Source organism: Protobothrops mucrosquamatus, unplaced genomic scaffold (assembly GCF_001527695.2).
Source record: "Protobothrops mucrosquamatus isolate PMUCROS unplaced genomic scaffold, P.Mucros_1.0 scaffold4641, whole genome shotgun sequence".
NCBI classification, from domain to species: domain Eukaryota; kingdom Metazoa; phylum Chordata; class Lepidosauria; order Squamata; family Viperidae; genus Protobothrops; species Protobothrops mucrosquamatus.
The window spans coordinates 15,263-29,761 of NW_015390540.1; the positions used below are offsets into that span (position 1 = coordinate 15,263).

The following is a 14,499-nucleotide window of genomic DNA, read 5'->3' on the forward strand; positions in this document are numbered from 1 at the left end:
GTTTAGTCCTCGACTTACGACCGGTTGGGGTCGCGGCATTAAAAAGGTTGAGAACCACTGAGCTAGAGGAATGGCTCCCCCACAGAAGGCAGGAGAAGAATGACTCGCCAGGGAGCGCACGAATAACCTCTAGAAAGGCAGAGGCAGAGGTAGGGACGTTGGGGAGGGCTCTCCAAAGCAGCAGATTTGCGTTCGGCACAGAACACAACAAGGGTGGGATAAGGGACCGGGTGTTGATCCATTGACGCAGATTGGAAGCCAAGGTCTTGGTGAGAGGGCCTTGGTGCTCTCGGAGCTTGGTTGCTACTGGTGATGTTACCCAGTTTGGGTCATGGAACGTCTGCAAGAAAAGCACCAAGCTCAGAGAACACTAAGGACCCCACAGTCGTCCTCCTCCTCCTCCTTTAGCACTGATGATGTCACCTAGTGTGGGTCATGAAATGTCTTCAAGAAAACAAGTAAACTCATGGAGCACCAAGGACCCCTCATTTCAACACTGAGTTACAAATATTCTCCTTTACCAGATCTTGGTGTTCTGGAGCAAAACCTGGAAGCATGTAGCTTGGAGACACTTTGGTCTATTCTATAGAATATAGAATGTAGAATGTAGAATGTAGAATGTAGAATATAGAATATAGAATATAGAATATAGAATATAGAATATAGAATATAGAATATAGAACATAGAAAATGGAAGGGAAGAGGAGAGGAGAGGAGAGGAGAGGAGAAAATGAATATAGAAGAACAGAACAGAACAGAACAGAATAGAATAGAATTCTTTATGAATGGACCCACACAATGATTTTGTCTCCGGTGCAGAAGCTCTCAGTGTACCTACAAGCAACAAGGTGATAGGTCATAAATCATGAGTTAAAATCATTAATCATCAGATACAAACAACGGGATAAATCATAAGATACCAATAGGAGAAGGCAGTAGGAAAGATGAGAAGATGAGAAGGATAATAGCAATACAGCCCTACTACGTGGGTAAATATCTTTAGGCACGAGACAGTGCTGTGGGAATTAGGCGTTCAGCAGAGTGATGGCACGGGGGACAGAAACTATCTTTGTGTCTAGTTGTTTTGGCATGCAATGCCCTCTAGCAGCATCCAGAAGGGAGAAGCTGAAACCGTTTGTGTCCAAAATGTGAGGGGCCTGTAGATATTTTCTCAGCCCTCTCTCTGACCCGCACAATAGACAGGTCCTCCGTGGAAGGCAGGCTGGTTGCAATTGCTTTTTTTCTGCAGTCCTAAGTATCCGTTGAAGTCTGTCCCGGCCCTATTTGGTTGCAGTGCCAAACCAGACAGTTATGGAGGTGCAAAGGACAGATTTGATAATGCCTCTGTAAAACTGTGTCAGCAGGCCCTTGTGCCTACAGTCCAGCACGAGAACACATAGGGAATTCCTTCCAAAACCACAACATTCCCGGGGCCAGGCTGTCCTTGGCTATGCTTATCAGCCTGAAAACGTCCCTTAGATGAGAGGTAGAGGAAGGTGCAGGATCAGCTGGGAAGGCAGGGTCCATGCGGAAGAGTCCTGCAGGTACACGAAAGGGCAAGGAAGTGTTTGCGCTCTGCTCATGCCACACGGAAGTGGTGTGTTTGATGGTGTAAGGGAGAGCCCAAAAGCTGCATTGCAGTGCTCAGTGTGCAATCCGTGGGGGAACCTTCGCTAACTAGATATGCAGTGGGAAGTCTCAGACGTGCGTGTCAGCTTGGACAATTCCTTCCAGCCACAGTCATAAATAGATACCATCTGTCCGCCATCACTGCCCCATTTCATAGACTCCGCCTGAGCAGATGAGTATTTCCGCCTAATATTCTTCCTCCCTCTTGCCCCCCCCCACCTCCCAATCCAAAATCTATCGTCTCTTCTATCACCAGTGAAATGGGACTTTTGTTTTTAATATATCCGCGGAGCTAGAAATAAAAGCATGGATTGCATTTGAAAGGACACGCTCCGTATTAGGGTACCTTTTAATTCCACGTTCACGTGGACGGTCCCAAAGGTGCTTTTCTCAAGAGGCAACTGGACTTCCTTTGTTTCTCTTTGAAGACGTTTCGCTTCTCATCCCAGAAGCTTCCTCAGCTCTGACCGGATGGTGAGGGAATGCAAGGATTTATACTCCTTGCAAAAAACTGGTCATTTGCCTCCTTTTAGAGGGTCGTTGAGGCCACTTGGAGGTTTGTCTGTGTCCTCAGGGTCACCTGAGTGGTGCAAAAGGGTGTGGAGCCTTCTTGGAACCGCTGAAAGGATTTGTGTTGTAGACTGGAGGTGGATGAACAGCCTATTTTAGGAGTGTCAAACTGGTGGCTTGCGGGCCTGATACGTCACGCACAGGGCACACCCACCCCGTCTCCGCAAAGACAAAAAACGTTGCAATACGTCAGGTGACACGCTCCAGTTTGACACCCGTGGCCTATTTGAACAGCCCTCTCTCAACAGAGGGGGAGGGACACGACATCACCCACCTCCCGTCTTCTACAAAAGAGTCCTTTCAGCAGCTCCAAGAAGGCTCCACACCCATTTGCACCACTCAGGTGACCCCGCGGATGCAGATAAGCCTCCAGGTGGCCTCAACGACTCTCTAAAAAGGATGCAAATGGAGGAGAAGCGAAACGCCTTCAGAGAAAAACCAGGAAGTCCAGTTGCCTCCAGAAAAAGCACCTTTGGGACAGCCACGACCCGGATGACGGAGAACCTCCGTAGACATTCATGTGAACAGGTTTCTTTCCTAGTTGCAATTTTGCTATTTTCGAATCAGCTCCTGAGCCTGGTGGTGTATTTTTCAGGAACCCTTTCTGTCCCTCACTGAGCAGTTTGCCGTTGGATGTAATCTAAAATTCGGAAAGGTTTTCCCACAGCAACTGCCTCACTAACCAGCATCCGCTGTTTCAACCCTTGTGGGAAAGTCTGGGAGTCGGCCACTCTGTCTGGGCATACCACCTCAGCCGGACGATGCACGGGGGCACTCCTGAAAGTTGCCCTAATGTTAGTAGACCAGCTCAGAGCCTGGCATTGGGGCGGGCAGCATCACCGGGCCTGTTCCCCTTGACCTGAAGCGCCAGCTGCAGAGATAAGCCCTGATTGTCGTGTGTGTGTGTGTTTTTATTTAAAAAGTTATTTATAATACAATTAAAAAAAGAGAAAACACTGGACATGACGTAACCTTCCAGTTTGCACATTTCTATCAAATTATTTCTCTTCTTACGTTCAATTCTTTATCTCTGTAAATACATATCAATTTTTTATACAATATTTAATACATTTTGTCTAGTTGCTAACCTAAGATTATGTATATTTCCATCTTGTCGCTAATCTATAATCCCAACAGTCCTCCCCGATTCCCACCAATGGTAGAATTTATCCCAGATTTCAAAATATTCTGATCCACTTTTTATCTTTCAGTTCCATCGTGAGCCCGTCCATTTCAGCACAAGATAGTATTTTATACAGTCTCTCTTCATCTGTGGGAGTTTCTTTGTTCTTCCGTTTTGGCGCAAACGCCAGTCTAGCAGCGGTCAAAATGTGCAACATCAAGTAGACTATCCCCTTGTTATATTTCTCTGTGGTTATGCCCAGTAAAAAGAGTTCAGGTTTTAGCTCTATCTCCAACATTAATATTTCTTTCAGCCATTTTCTTATCCTATTCCCAATAATCACAGGCTTTAGGACATTCCCACCACATGTGGTAATAGGTCCCTATTGCTATTTTACATTTCCAACATATAGGTGAAAGATTTGGGCCCATTTTGGCTAACCTCGTAGGTGGGAAATGCCATCTTGCGGGACTGGCCTAGGGGAAACTTTTAGAGGGGGTTTTAATTATAATTTTAATTATAATTTTAATTAGACCAATTACTAATATTTCCCTTTTAATTAACGTTTTAATCTGTAGTGTGATATTTTTGTATTTTATCCGGTTGTTAGCCGCCCTGAGTCCGCAAGGAGAAGGGCGGGATATAAATTTAAAAAATAAATAAATAAATAAATCTGTAAAACATCTTATAATGGAGATTTTCCTTATAAGACGTAGCTAAAGTAAGTTTCCCGTTTCTTTCCCACAATTCTTGCCAGATATGCAAATCAGTCGTGTTTTTTTTTCTTGTTTGCAGAGCAAAAACGCGCCGTACTGCCAAGGCGAGTACAATGTTTACAGCACCTTCCAGAGCCACGAGCCTGAATTTGACTATCTGAAGAGTTTGGAAATAGAGGAAAAAATAAACAAGATAAAATGGTTGCCCCAGCAGAACGCAGCCCACGCTCTTCTCTCGACCAACGGTAAAACCGTAGAGTTATCATCTGACGAGAGTCTGGCGGGTAGATTTCAGGTTTTGGACAGTTGTTAAGTGAATTTTGCCTCACTTTACGGCCTTCCTTGCCATCGTCATTAAGTGAATCACTGCAGTAGTTCTGTAAGTCACACGGCCGTTAAATGAATCTGCCTTTCCCCATTGACTTTGCCTGTCAGAAAGTCGCCAAAGGGGATGACGTAACCCTGGGACAGTGCGACCGTCATAAATACGAGTCAGTTGCCAAGCATCCGATTTTTGGTCACGTGACCCCGGGGATGCTGCAACGGTCGTTAAGTGTGAAAAATGGTCACAAAACGGGGGGCGAGTTGAAGTTTCAACTTTTCCCAGGGCCGTTGTAACTTTGAATCGCCCATAAACCAACTGTCGTTAAGTCGAGGACTGTGTTAGGTTTAAAAACAAGCGAGGACACTAAAAGATGAATGTGCTTCCTTTTAATAATAACTATGGTGGCTTTTTGGTTTGTTTGAAGATAAAACTATTAAACTGTGGAAGATTACCGAGCGAGATAAGAAGCCCGAGGGATATAATTTAAAAGATGAGGAAGGAAAACTAAAGGAACTTTCTACGGTGACCTCACTTCAGGTGCGTGCTTGGAATTTCTCCGCTCCCCCCCTTGTTTAGATTATCATTCTTTTGTTTAAAATACCTGTTGCATGTATGTTCCCAAAGGTGTTTTTTTCAGGAGGCCACTGGACTTTTTTGTTTTTTCTTTGAAGACGTTTCGCTTCTCATCCAAGAAGCTTCTTAAGATTCTGACTGAATGATGGGTAATGGAAGGATTTATACTCCTTGCAGAGAGCTGGTCATTTGCATTCTTTTAAAAGAGACGTTGAGGCCACTTGGAGGTTCACCTGCATCCTCAGGGTCACCCGAGTGGTGCAAATGGGTGTGGAGCCTTCTTGGCTGCAGGATGTTTTTTTCTGCCCTGGGTCCCTTCAGTGTTGGAGACAGGCACAGGCTGTTGGGGATGAGGACACAGACAAACCTCCAAGTGGCCTCAACGACTCTCTAAAAGAATGCAAATGACCAGTTTTCTGCAAGGAGTATAAATCCTTCCGTTCCCCACCATCCAGGCAGAGCTGAAGAAACTTCTGGGATGAGAAGCGAAACGTCTTCAAAGAAAAACAAGAAAGTCTAGTTGCCTCTTGAAAAAGCCCCTTTGGGACAACTGAGGACACAGGTAGACCTCCAAGTGGCCTCAACGACTCTCTAAAAGAATGCAAATGACCAGCTGTCTGCAAGGAGTATAAATCCTTCCATTCCCGCACCACCCAGTCAGAGCTGAAGAAGCTTCTTGGATGAGAAGCGAAACATCTTCAAAGAAAAACAAGAAAGTCCCGTTGCTTCCTTGAAAAAGCACCTTTGGGACAACCCTGACCTGGACGACGGAGAATCTCCACAGACGTATCTTTCTTGTACGGTTTCAATTCAGAGGGAGCCTTTTAGCAGAAGTGCAATAGCCTCTGAACAGGATTTGAGTCTTAGTTATTCATTCTAGTTCGCATATTTACTTGTTAATCTTATTGCATGGATGTAACTCTGTACTGGGGCCCAGGAATGTGATCTTAACTCCTGCTGCAGATGGCTGACCCGATCCAAAGCAGAACTGAAGTGGAAGTGAAGTGAGAGTTTGGTAGTGCAAATTCAATTCACCGACAAAGTCGGTGGCATCAAATTTAGCAAAAAAAAAAAAAATCTATCCGTTGTAAATAGCTAAAACATATGAAGAACGGTTGCTGGAATTGGGTATGTCTAGTTTAATGAAGAGAAAGACTAGAGGGGACAGGATAGCAGTGTTCCAACATCTCAGGGGCTGCCCCAAAGAAGAGGCAGTCAAGCTATTTTCCAAAGCGCCTGAAGGCAGGACAAGAAGCAACGGATGGAAACTAACCAAGGAGAGAAGCAACCTAGAACTAAGCAGAAATTTAAGTATCAACCAGTTGCCCAGTGTCTGAATGTTGATCACATGATCCTGGGGATGCCACAGAGGTTGTAACTGGGAAAAACAGTCATTTTTTTCAGTGCCATTGTAACTTTGAACGGTCGCTAAATGAACTGTTGTACATCGAGGAATACCTCTACTATCTGTTCCCCTTGTGAAGACCTCAGCCTTAATAATAATAATAATGATAAAGTTGGAAGGGACCTTGGAGGTCATCTAGTCCAACCTCCTGCTCAGGCAGGAAACCCTATACCATTTTGGCAAATGGCTGTCCAGTCTCTTCTTAAAAACTTCCAGTGTTGGAGAATTCACCGCTTCTGGAGGCAGGTTGTTCCACTGGTTAATTGTTCTAACTGTCAGGAAGTTTCTCCTTAGTTCTAGGTTGCTTCTCTCCTTGATGAGTTTCCATCCGTTGCTTCTGGTCCTGCCTTCAGGCGCTTTGGAGAATAGCTTGACTCCCTCTTCTTTGGGGCAGCCCCTGAGATACTGGAAGACGGCTATCTTGGACTCCTTTGATTGGGTTTTGGTGGTACACCAGGATCTCTCCTTCTCCACCGATGGCTGCATTCTTTCCTGAAGACATCAAAGCTCTTTACTATGTAATAATTTTGGAGTCAGTGGTCTCCCAGGTGCCCAGCTGGTCTCTTTGTCCATTTTTCCTCTCAGTTTACCCTCTTCCCGCAATGTCTCCTGGGACATGTAGTCCTTGGCTACTACCTATTATGAAGCAAGAGAACCAGTGGTGGGATTCAGCCNTCCTTCCTTCCTTCCTTCCTTCCTTCCTTCCTGTGGTGGGATTCAGCCAGTTCGCACCAGTTCGGCAGAACTGTTAGCTAATTTTTTGTTGCCCAGGCCCAGAATGGACTTCCGGAAGCGGCATCCACACAGAGAACCGGTTGTTCATATATTTGAATCCCACCACTCCTTCCTTCCTTCCTTCCTTCCTTCCTTCCCTCCCTCCCTCTCTCCCTCCGTTCCTTCCTTCCTTCCTTCCTGGTGGAATTCAGCCAGTTCGCACGTTCAGCAGAACCGGTAGCTAATTTTTTGTTGCCCAGGCCCAGAATGGACTTCCAGAAGCTGCATCCACACAGAGAACCGATTGTTCCCATATCTGAATCCCACCACTGCTGAGAACTTCACAATTCGCTGGCATAATTCCACCTGGCCACTGAAAGAATTCATCACGAGGGTGTCACGCTCAGTGGGGAAAAGCGTAAAAGAAAACAATACTGGCATTATAAAAACCCACGTGATCAGGCCTGGGACTTATCTTTTAAAATGTGTGTTGTCAAGCTAGACTACATGTTTGTTTTTCAAATATCGGGGTGTTTTGTTTTGCAAAAAACGTTGTGCCGGTAGTCCTCAACTTACGACCACCACTGAGCCCAGAATTTGTGTTGCTAAGTGAGAAATTTGTTAAGCGAGTTTTCTCCCATCTGACGACTTTTCTTGCCACCTTTGTTAAGGAAATCACTGCAGTTGTTCAATTAGTAACCCGGTTGTTCAGCGAATCTGGCTCCCCCCCATGGACTCTGTCAGAAGGTTGCAAAAGGGGATCACGTGACCCCAGGGGGGGGACACTGCAACCGTCACAAACATGAGTCAGTTGCCAAGCGTCTGAATTTGGATCCCGTGACCCTGGGGATGCTGCCACCGTTGTAAGGTCGAAAATGGCCATAAGTCAGTTTTTTTCAGTGCCGTTGTAACTTCGGACGGTCACTAAATGAACTTGTTGTAAGTCGAGGACCACCTGTACGGCACGCCCCTCAGAGAAGAAACCTACACCTTTGAAGTTAATGCATGAGTGTATTTATTCGCGCAGGTGCCTGTACTGAAGCCCACTGACTTGATGGTGGAAGTCAGCCCCAGGAAAGTTTTTGCCAATGGCCACACCTACCACGTCAACTCCATTTCGGTGAACAGCGATTGTGAGACTTACATGTCTGCCGACGATCTCAGGATTAACCTTTGGCATTTGGCCATTACCGACCGGAGCTTTAGTATCCTTGGGATGGCTTACTCTGATCCTGGGAAAAGGTGGGATCGGCCGTAGATTTCGTGCATCTGAGAAGCAAAACAAATGCCGGTGTCCCGTGCAAGCATTCTTTGTTTCTCCGTTATACACATAAAGAGTCCTACTTCCCCCCTAAACTACTATCTCTTTTTTCTCATGCACACCGAGTTTACAACAAGGCCTTTCCTTGTTTAGCTGCCTTGTCTTCTGCCCTTTCAGATCCCTCTGTCTCTCTCACGGAGGCTATCCCTTTCCCTGGAACACCTGATTCCCTCTTGCGTAGACATGAGTTACTCTTTCTTCTCCCAGACACACTAAGAGAGAGGAACGTGCCCATTACTCTCCCCTCCGTGACCCACATACGAAAATATTGTTATAAAAATGAATGGCTGTAGACCAGGGGTGTGGAACAAGGGCCTTTTGGTGACTTGTGGACTTCAACTCCCAGAATCCCTGAGCCAGCAGGGGTGGGGAACGATGGCCCTTTTATGACTTGTGGACTTCAACTCCCAGAATTCCTGAGCCAGCCGTGTTGGCTCAGCAATTCTGGGAATTGAAGTCCACAAGTCATCAAAGGGGCCATCGTTCCCCACCTCTGCTCTAGACAACGAAAGTCTACGATTGTGGTGGAATAGCCAGCTGGACTGGAGGGAAGGTGTTAAGAGAGGGCTGAGTTTGGAGTCCTTGCGCTGCAGAGAGCAGCGATCGCTACAGAATCCCTAAAGCCTTATCTGACCATTCCCGAGAGGATGCAGTCAGTCTGGCAAGATTCTTGTAGTACAGGTACCTAGCAATAAAGCTCCAGCTTGTTTACGAGACGTTCTGGTTGCTGGCACCCGACGGTGATTTTCCTTAACCCGCCTTCCCACGCAGACATTGTGGACATAAAACCCGACAACATGGAGGACTTGACCGAAGTCATCACTGCCTCTGAGTTCCACCCCCACCACTGCAACCTTTTTGTCTACAGCAGCAGCAAGGGGTCCCTACGGCTGTGTGACATGCGGGCCTCGGCGCTCTGCGACAAGCATTTCAAGCGTAGGTTACGGAGCCCCGCTTCTCAGTGGGGCAGCAGTGCGCGGCGAGACTTTTTTTGGAGGGGGGCATCCAAAGGGTCCTTGAGTTGACTTGAGAAGGATGAGGGTACCGGGGCTTCGGCACCATCTCAGCTGCAAGACTGGGGCGGGCAGATTTGTAATTATTATGAGCGTCAGAGATGTCTAGATGAGGTTCATTCTCCGAGCTGGCGGGTTGGTTTCCGAACGTTTCGTTACCAGGCTGGGTAGCATCTTCAGCCGTGTTTAGGTGAAGATGTTACCTAGCCTGGTAACGGAATGCTCGGAAACCAATCCACAAGCTCGGAGAACGAGCTCTCAGCCTCATCCTACACCCGAGCTACAGAGATTCGCCACTATTGCACGTCTAACTAGGCTTAGCTTTGTTTGAACAGAAAATGATGCTTGCAAGGGCAGCTCTTCAGCAAATATCCAGTTTTAGTTCGTCTCTGTGGCCAAGACACATACTTTGTAGAATGACGGGAGTGGTTTGTCCGATTTGATAACAGGGCCTCTGTTTTTGAGCTGAGGGACTTTTGGCAAGAGACGGACTCCATGCCACAAGACCTGGAAAGGATGAATTTGTGGCGAGGCTTCCTTTTATATGCATTGCAAGTGGAAAGTTGCAGATATTTCACAAAAGGAGAAATGTTAAATGTCGTACAAGAAGCAGCTGTGTAGAAATGTGACATACTTATCCTGAATTCTTCTTTCTTTTTCTTTCTTTCTTTCTTTCTTTTTCTTTCTTTCTTTCTTTTTCCTTCCTTCCTTTCTTCCTCCCTCCCTCCCCTTCCTCCTTCCCTCCCTCCCTGCCTTCCCTTCTTCCTTCCTCCCGTCCCTTTTTCTTCTCTCCGTCCTTCCTTCTCTTCTCTCTCCCTCCCTGTCCTTCTTTCATTCCTTCCCCAGTTTTTGAAGAACCGGAAGATCCTGGAAGCCGTTCCTTTTTCTCAGAAATTATTTCTTCGGTGTCCGATGTAAAATTCAGCCACAGTGGGCGCTACTTGCTAGCGAGGGATTACCTCACTGTCAAAGTTTGGGATCTGAATATGGAAACAAAGCCTATAGAAATATATCAGGTATTTCTCCGTCTTTTTAGCAAGGAAAGTCGTAAAATGGGAGAAAGCTCGCTTAACAAATTTCTCACTTAGCAACACAAATTCTTTTGTGTTCTTTGAAGAGTTTCATCTGTTGGAACCATGACATGTTGGACCAGTCATTGGCCTGACCAGCAGGGACCATGTCTGGCATTGGGGCTCCTGAGTCTCAGTTGATCAGTGGGTTCCAGAGATGCCGTATAATTTGTCCTTCTCAGTAATCGGGGTGTGTGTGTGTGAATGCAAAGTGGTTGGAACACCCAGCAAAGTACAGTAAGTGGTTAGCTGAACTAATGAACACAATCTTGAATCAACCCCTAAAACGAGATTTCAGAAGGCGGTGTTTGATAATTAGAAACACAGGTACCCAATCAGAAATCGATGAACAATTAAGGGTCATTGATGGTTTACCCTTAGAACAGAACTTATCTTAGAACAGAGTCCACTGGAATTAGGTGGCCCATCAATTGAAATAAATAAGAACAATATTTTTTTAAAAAAACAAAACAAAACACTCACCATCTGAAATAGAATCCCTGCTCAACATTGTCCGTACATGCAAGCGAAGATATTGCGATGATATTTGGATTGGCATGTTGGGAACCGTGGCTGTGAGGGCTACGGATAAATAAACCTCGGATAATGGCCTTCTTCTTTTCTGCACCCAACAGGTTCATGATTACCTTAGAAGCAAGTTGTGTTCTCTCTACGAAAACGACTGCATCTTTGACAAATTTGAATGTGCGTGGAATGGGTCCGACAGGTAATAGCGATAGTACTTAGACTTATATATTGCTTCAGTGTTTTACAGCCCTCTCTAAGCGGCTTACAGAGTCAGCCTGTTGCCCCCCCAACAATCTGGGTCCTCATTTGACTGACCTTGAGAGGATGGAAGGCTGAGTCAACCTTGAACTGGTCAGGATCGAGCTGTTGGCAGTGGACAGAGTCAGCCTGCAATACCGCATTCTAACCACTGTGTGCCACCAGGGCCCTGTAATGCCTGTATAGATGGCACATTTAACGTCTTGGAGGGACTGTCAATCACTCATCTGCCACTTGCCAGCTGTTCTTTGGCCAACCAGGAAGAGTCTTTGCTTGATTCCTACTGGCCACCTCTGAAAAGCTGCTGGACCTGAGTTACCGTCTGGGTAAAGGACAGCTGCCAAGTGGCAGATGAATGATTGACAGTCCCTCTAAGAACACGTGCAGGGTTACCCTCCACAGCAAAAAAGAGGACTTGGAAGAAGAAAGAAAATACTCCATTAAAAGAAGAAAAGCTGGCCTGAAACTAACTTTCCTGGGGCTGGCGATGAGACGAAGGCAACAAATCGCCTACCATGTCCCAACCTTCAAGCAGTGGGACCCCTCAACCTGTCCTTGACTATCTCACCCTTCAAAGTAGGCCTCCGTTCCCAGGCATGGTGGTGACATCAAAGCCTGCTTTCTTTGCTGCGTGGGGGCTGGGTCCTAGGAGGAAGGGGTGCTGCACAACCAGGCCAGCAAAGTGCAGCTTCCATGTTCATTCTGGGGAGGGGACTTCATCTCCCCCCCCTTTCATAGTTGCAACCCAGGAAGGCAGTATGCAGGAGGACAACTTAATGCGACGGTCCTCTCTCTTCTTCATTATGACCTCGTAGAGTCAGCATTTTCCACCTGCAGATGTCGCCAATCGAAGCGTTAATGCAAACATCATGTTGGCAGCCCTCCCACATGGGGGTGTGGGTGGGGAATTTCCCCTCCTTCCTGGCCAGCTACTAATCTCACAGCTCTTCTTTCTTCTGCAGTGTCATCATGACCGGGGCCTACAACAACTTTTTCCGAATGTTTGACCGAAACACGAAGCGCGACGTGACTCTGGAGGCCTCCCGCGAGAACAGCAAACCCCGGGCGATACTGAAGCCTCGCCGCGTGTGCGCCGGGGGCAAGAGGCGGAAAGACGACATCTGCGCCGACAGCCTGGACTTCACCAAAAAGATTTTGCACACAGCCTGGCATCCCGCGGAAAACATCATTGCTATTGCGGCCACAAACAATCTGTACATCTTTCAAGACAAAATGAACACGGAAGTGGATTAGGGTTCCTCTGGAGAGACACGGCTTTGGACACGTGACCGATACAGCTACTTGACTGACGAGAGAAGGGCCTTTATTGGGAAGTAAGCACCTGGCAGATCAATGGAACTTACTCCCCAATGAAGGTCTGCAGCAATAAGATGTGTTGAGATGGATTGATTATTCCGTGACCCACCACCCAGTCCTTTGGCGACCACTCTATATTTTAATTCATCGCAACCGCCACACAGTCATCTCAGAATAAATTCTCCTTATGACCAGGTGGCTGGCGTCTGTTTCATTACTAATCATTTTATTCCCGTTTCTGAAAGGCTCTTGGGCGTTCACAGGGTGGCTGGAAAGCCATTCCATCCAAAGGAAGGCTGTTCAACATGGCGCTTGTGATCAGATGTCATAAGCCCAACATGATGCTAGGGTAAAGATATGGCACCTGGCTTCATCCCGTTGCCCCAGCTGGCCTTCAGAAGAAAAAAAACTTAAAACAGGGAAACTCTTAAAATATAATTGGTATCCTCAGTTCAACGAGCCAGAGTTGGCTTGGGATGTTGGTGGCCTTCTGCAAATTTCTTGGATTTGCTGTCCTCCCAATCTCAGAGAAACCCTAATAATTAGGAATAATAATAGTAATAAAGTTGGAAGGGATCTGGGAGGTCATCTAGTCCAACCCCCTGCTCAGGCAGGAAATCCTATCCCATTTCAGACAAATTCTTGTTCAATCTCTTCTTAAAAACTTCCAGTGTTGGAGCATTCACCGCTTCTGGAGGCAGGTTGTTCCACTGGTTAATTGTTCTAACTGTCAGGAAGTTTCTCCTTAGTTCTAGGTTACTTCTCTCTTTGGTTAGTTTCCATCCGTTGCTTCTTGTCCTGCCTTCAGGCGCTTTGGAGAATAGCTTGACTCCCTCTTCTTTGGGGCAGCCCCTGAGATATTGGAACACTGCTATCATGTCCTCCCTCGTCCTTCTCTTCATTAAACTAGACATCCCCAATTCCAGCAACCGTTCCCTGTATGTTTTAGCCTCCAGTCCCCTAATCATCTTTGTTGCTCTTCTCTGCACTCTTTCCAGAGTCTCAACATCTTTTTTACATCGTGGTGACCAAAACTGGATGCCGTATTCCAAGTGTGGCCTTACCAAGGCCTTGTAAAGTGGTATTAACACTTCACGTGATCTTGATTCTATCCCTCTGTTAATGCAGCCCAGCACTGTGTTGGCTTTTTTGGCAGTTGCAGCACACGGCTGGCTCATATTTAGGTGATTATCCACTAGGACTCCGAGATCCCTCTCACAGTTACTACTATTGAGCAAGGTACCTCCTATACTACACCTGTACATTTGGTTTTTCTTGCCTAAATGTAGAACCTTACTTTGGTGAATAATTGAATAATGGTGAATAGTTGGGCAAGGCTCTCTCTTTATTTAAACTAGGCTAATAAAAGAAGGAGAAAACGAGAAGGACTCGTTAACCCAGAACAGAGGACAATTTACTTGACCCCAGAGTATGGGGAGGCGTGCTACACAATCTTCAGTGGCTATTCCAAACGTGATGCGGCATTGGGTATGTTAACATACTACATGCATATGAGGAAAGTGGGTATAAAAAAAGCCCGGCAAAATGTGTCATATTTTTTTAATCCGTATTTTATGCTTGTGATCAGAAGGACAGATTCATCTCCGGATGCTCAGTACCGTTTCCAGAGTTAAGCAATCATGCTTATCGCTTAAACCATTTCCTTTCCTCCTTCCTTCGGGAGGAAAAAAAAATGGGGACTGAAATGAGGGCCCCCTCCCTCAGAAAAAACACCCCGTCGTACCGTTGAATTAGCTGAAGTCTGTTTGCAGAATTTAATTATCGGCAGAGAATTTATTCCTTCTAGAGCAGGGGTCTTCAAACTTGGCCCTTTTATGGCTTGTGGACTTCAACTCCCAGAATTCCTCAGCCAGCAATGCTGAAGAATTCTGGGAGTTGAACTCCACAAGTCATAAAAGGGCCAAGGTTGACCCCTG

At 46.3% G+C, this 14,499-nt stretch overlaps 1 protein-coding gene across 1 annotated transcript in view; it reads left to right on the top strand.

Annotated features, from left to right (window-relative positions):
- LOC107299171 (serine/threonine-protein phosphatase 2A 55 kDa regulatory subunit B gamma isoform) overlaps positions 1 to 12,760 on the top strand; it is a 20,512-nt gene extending 7,752 nt beyond the window's left edge. Inside the window, exons 3-9 of the mRNA XM_015828538.2 lie at positions 4,118 to 4,283; positions 4,788 to 4,900; positions 8,083 to 8,260; positions 9,148 to 9,312; positions 10,236 to 10,405; positions 11,095 to 11,186; positions 12,208 to 12,760. Coding sequence (XP_015684024.2) covers positions 4,118 to 4,283; positions 4,788 to 4,900; positions 8,083 to 8,260; positions 9,148 to 9,312; positions 10,236 to 10,405; positions 11,095 to 11,186; positions 12,208 to 12,499 — 1,176 coding nt within the window. The 3' untranslated portion in view covers positions 12,500 to 12,760. The remainder of the gene's footprint in view (positions 1 to 4,117; positions 4,284 to 4,787; positions 4,901 to 8,082; positions 8,261 to 9,147; positions 9,313 to 10,235; positions 10,406 to 11,094; positions 11,187 to 12,207) is intronic.
- The last annotated feature ends 1,739 nt before the right edge of the window (positions 12,761 to 14,499 follow it).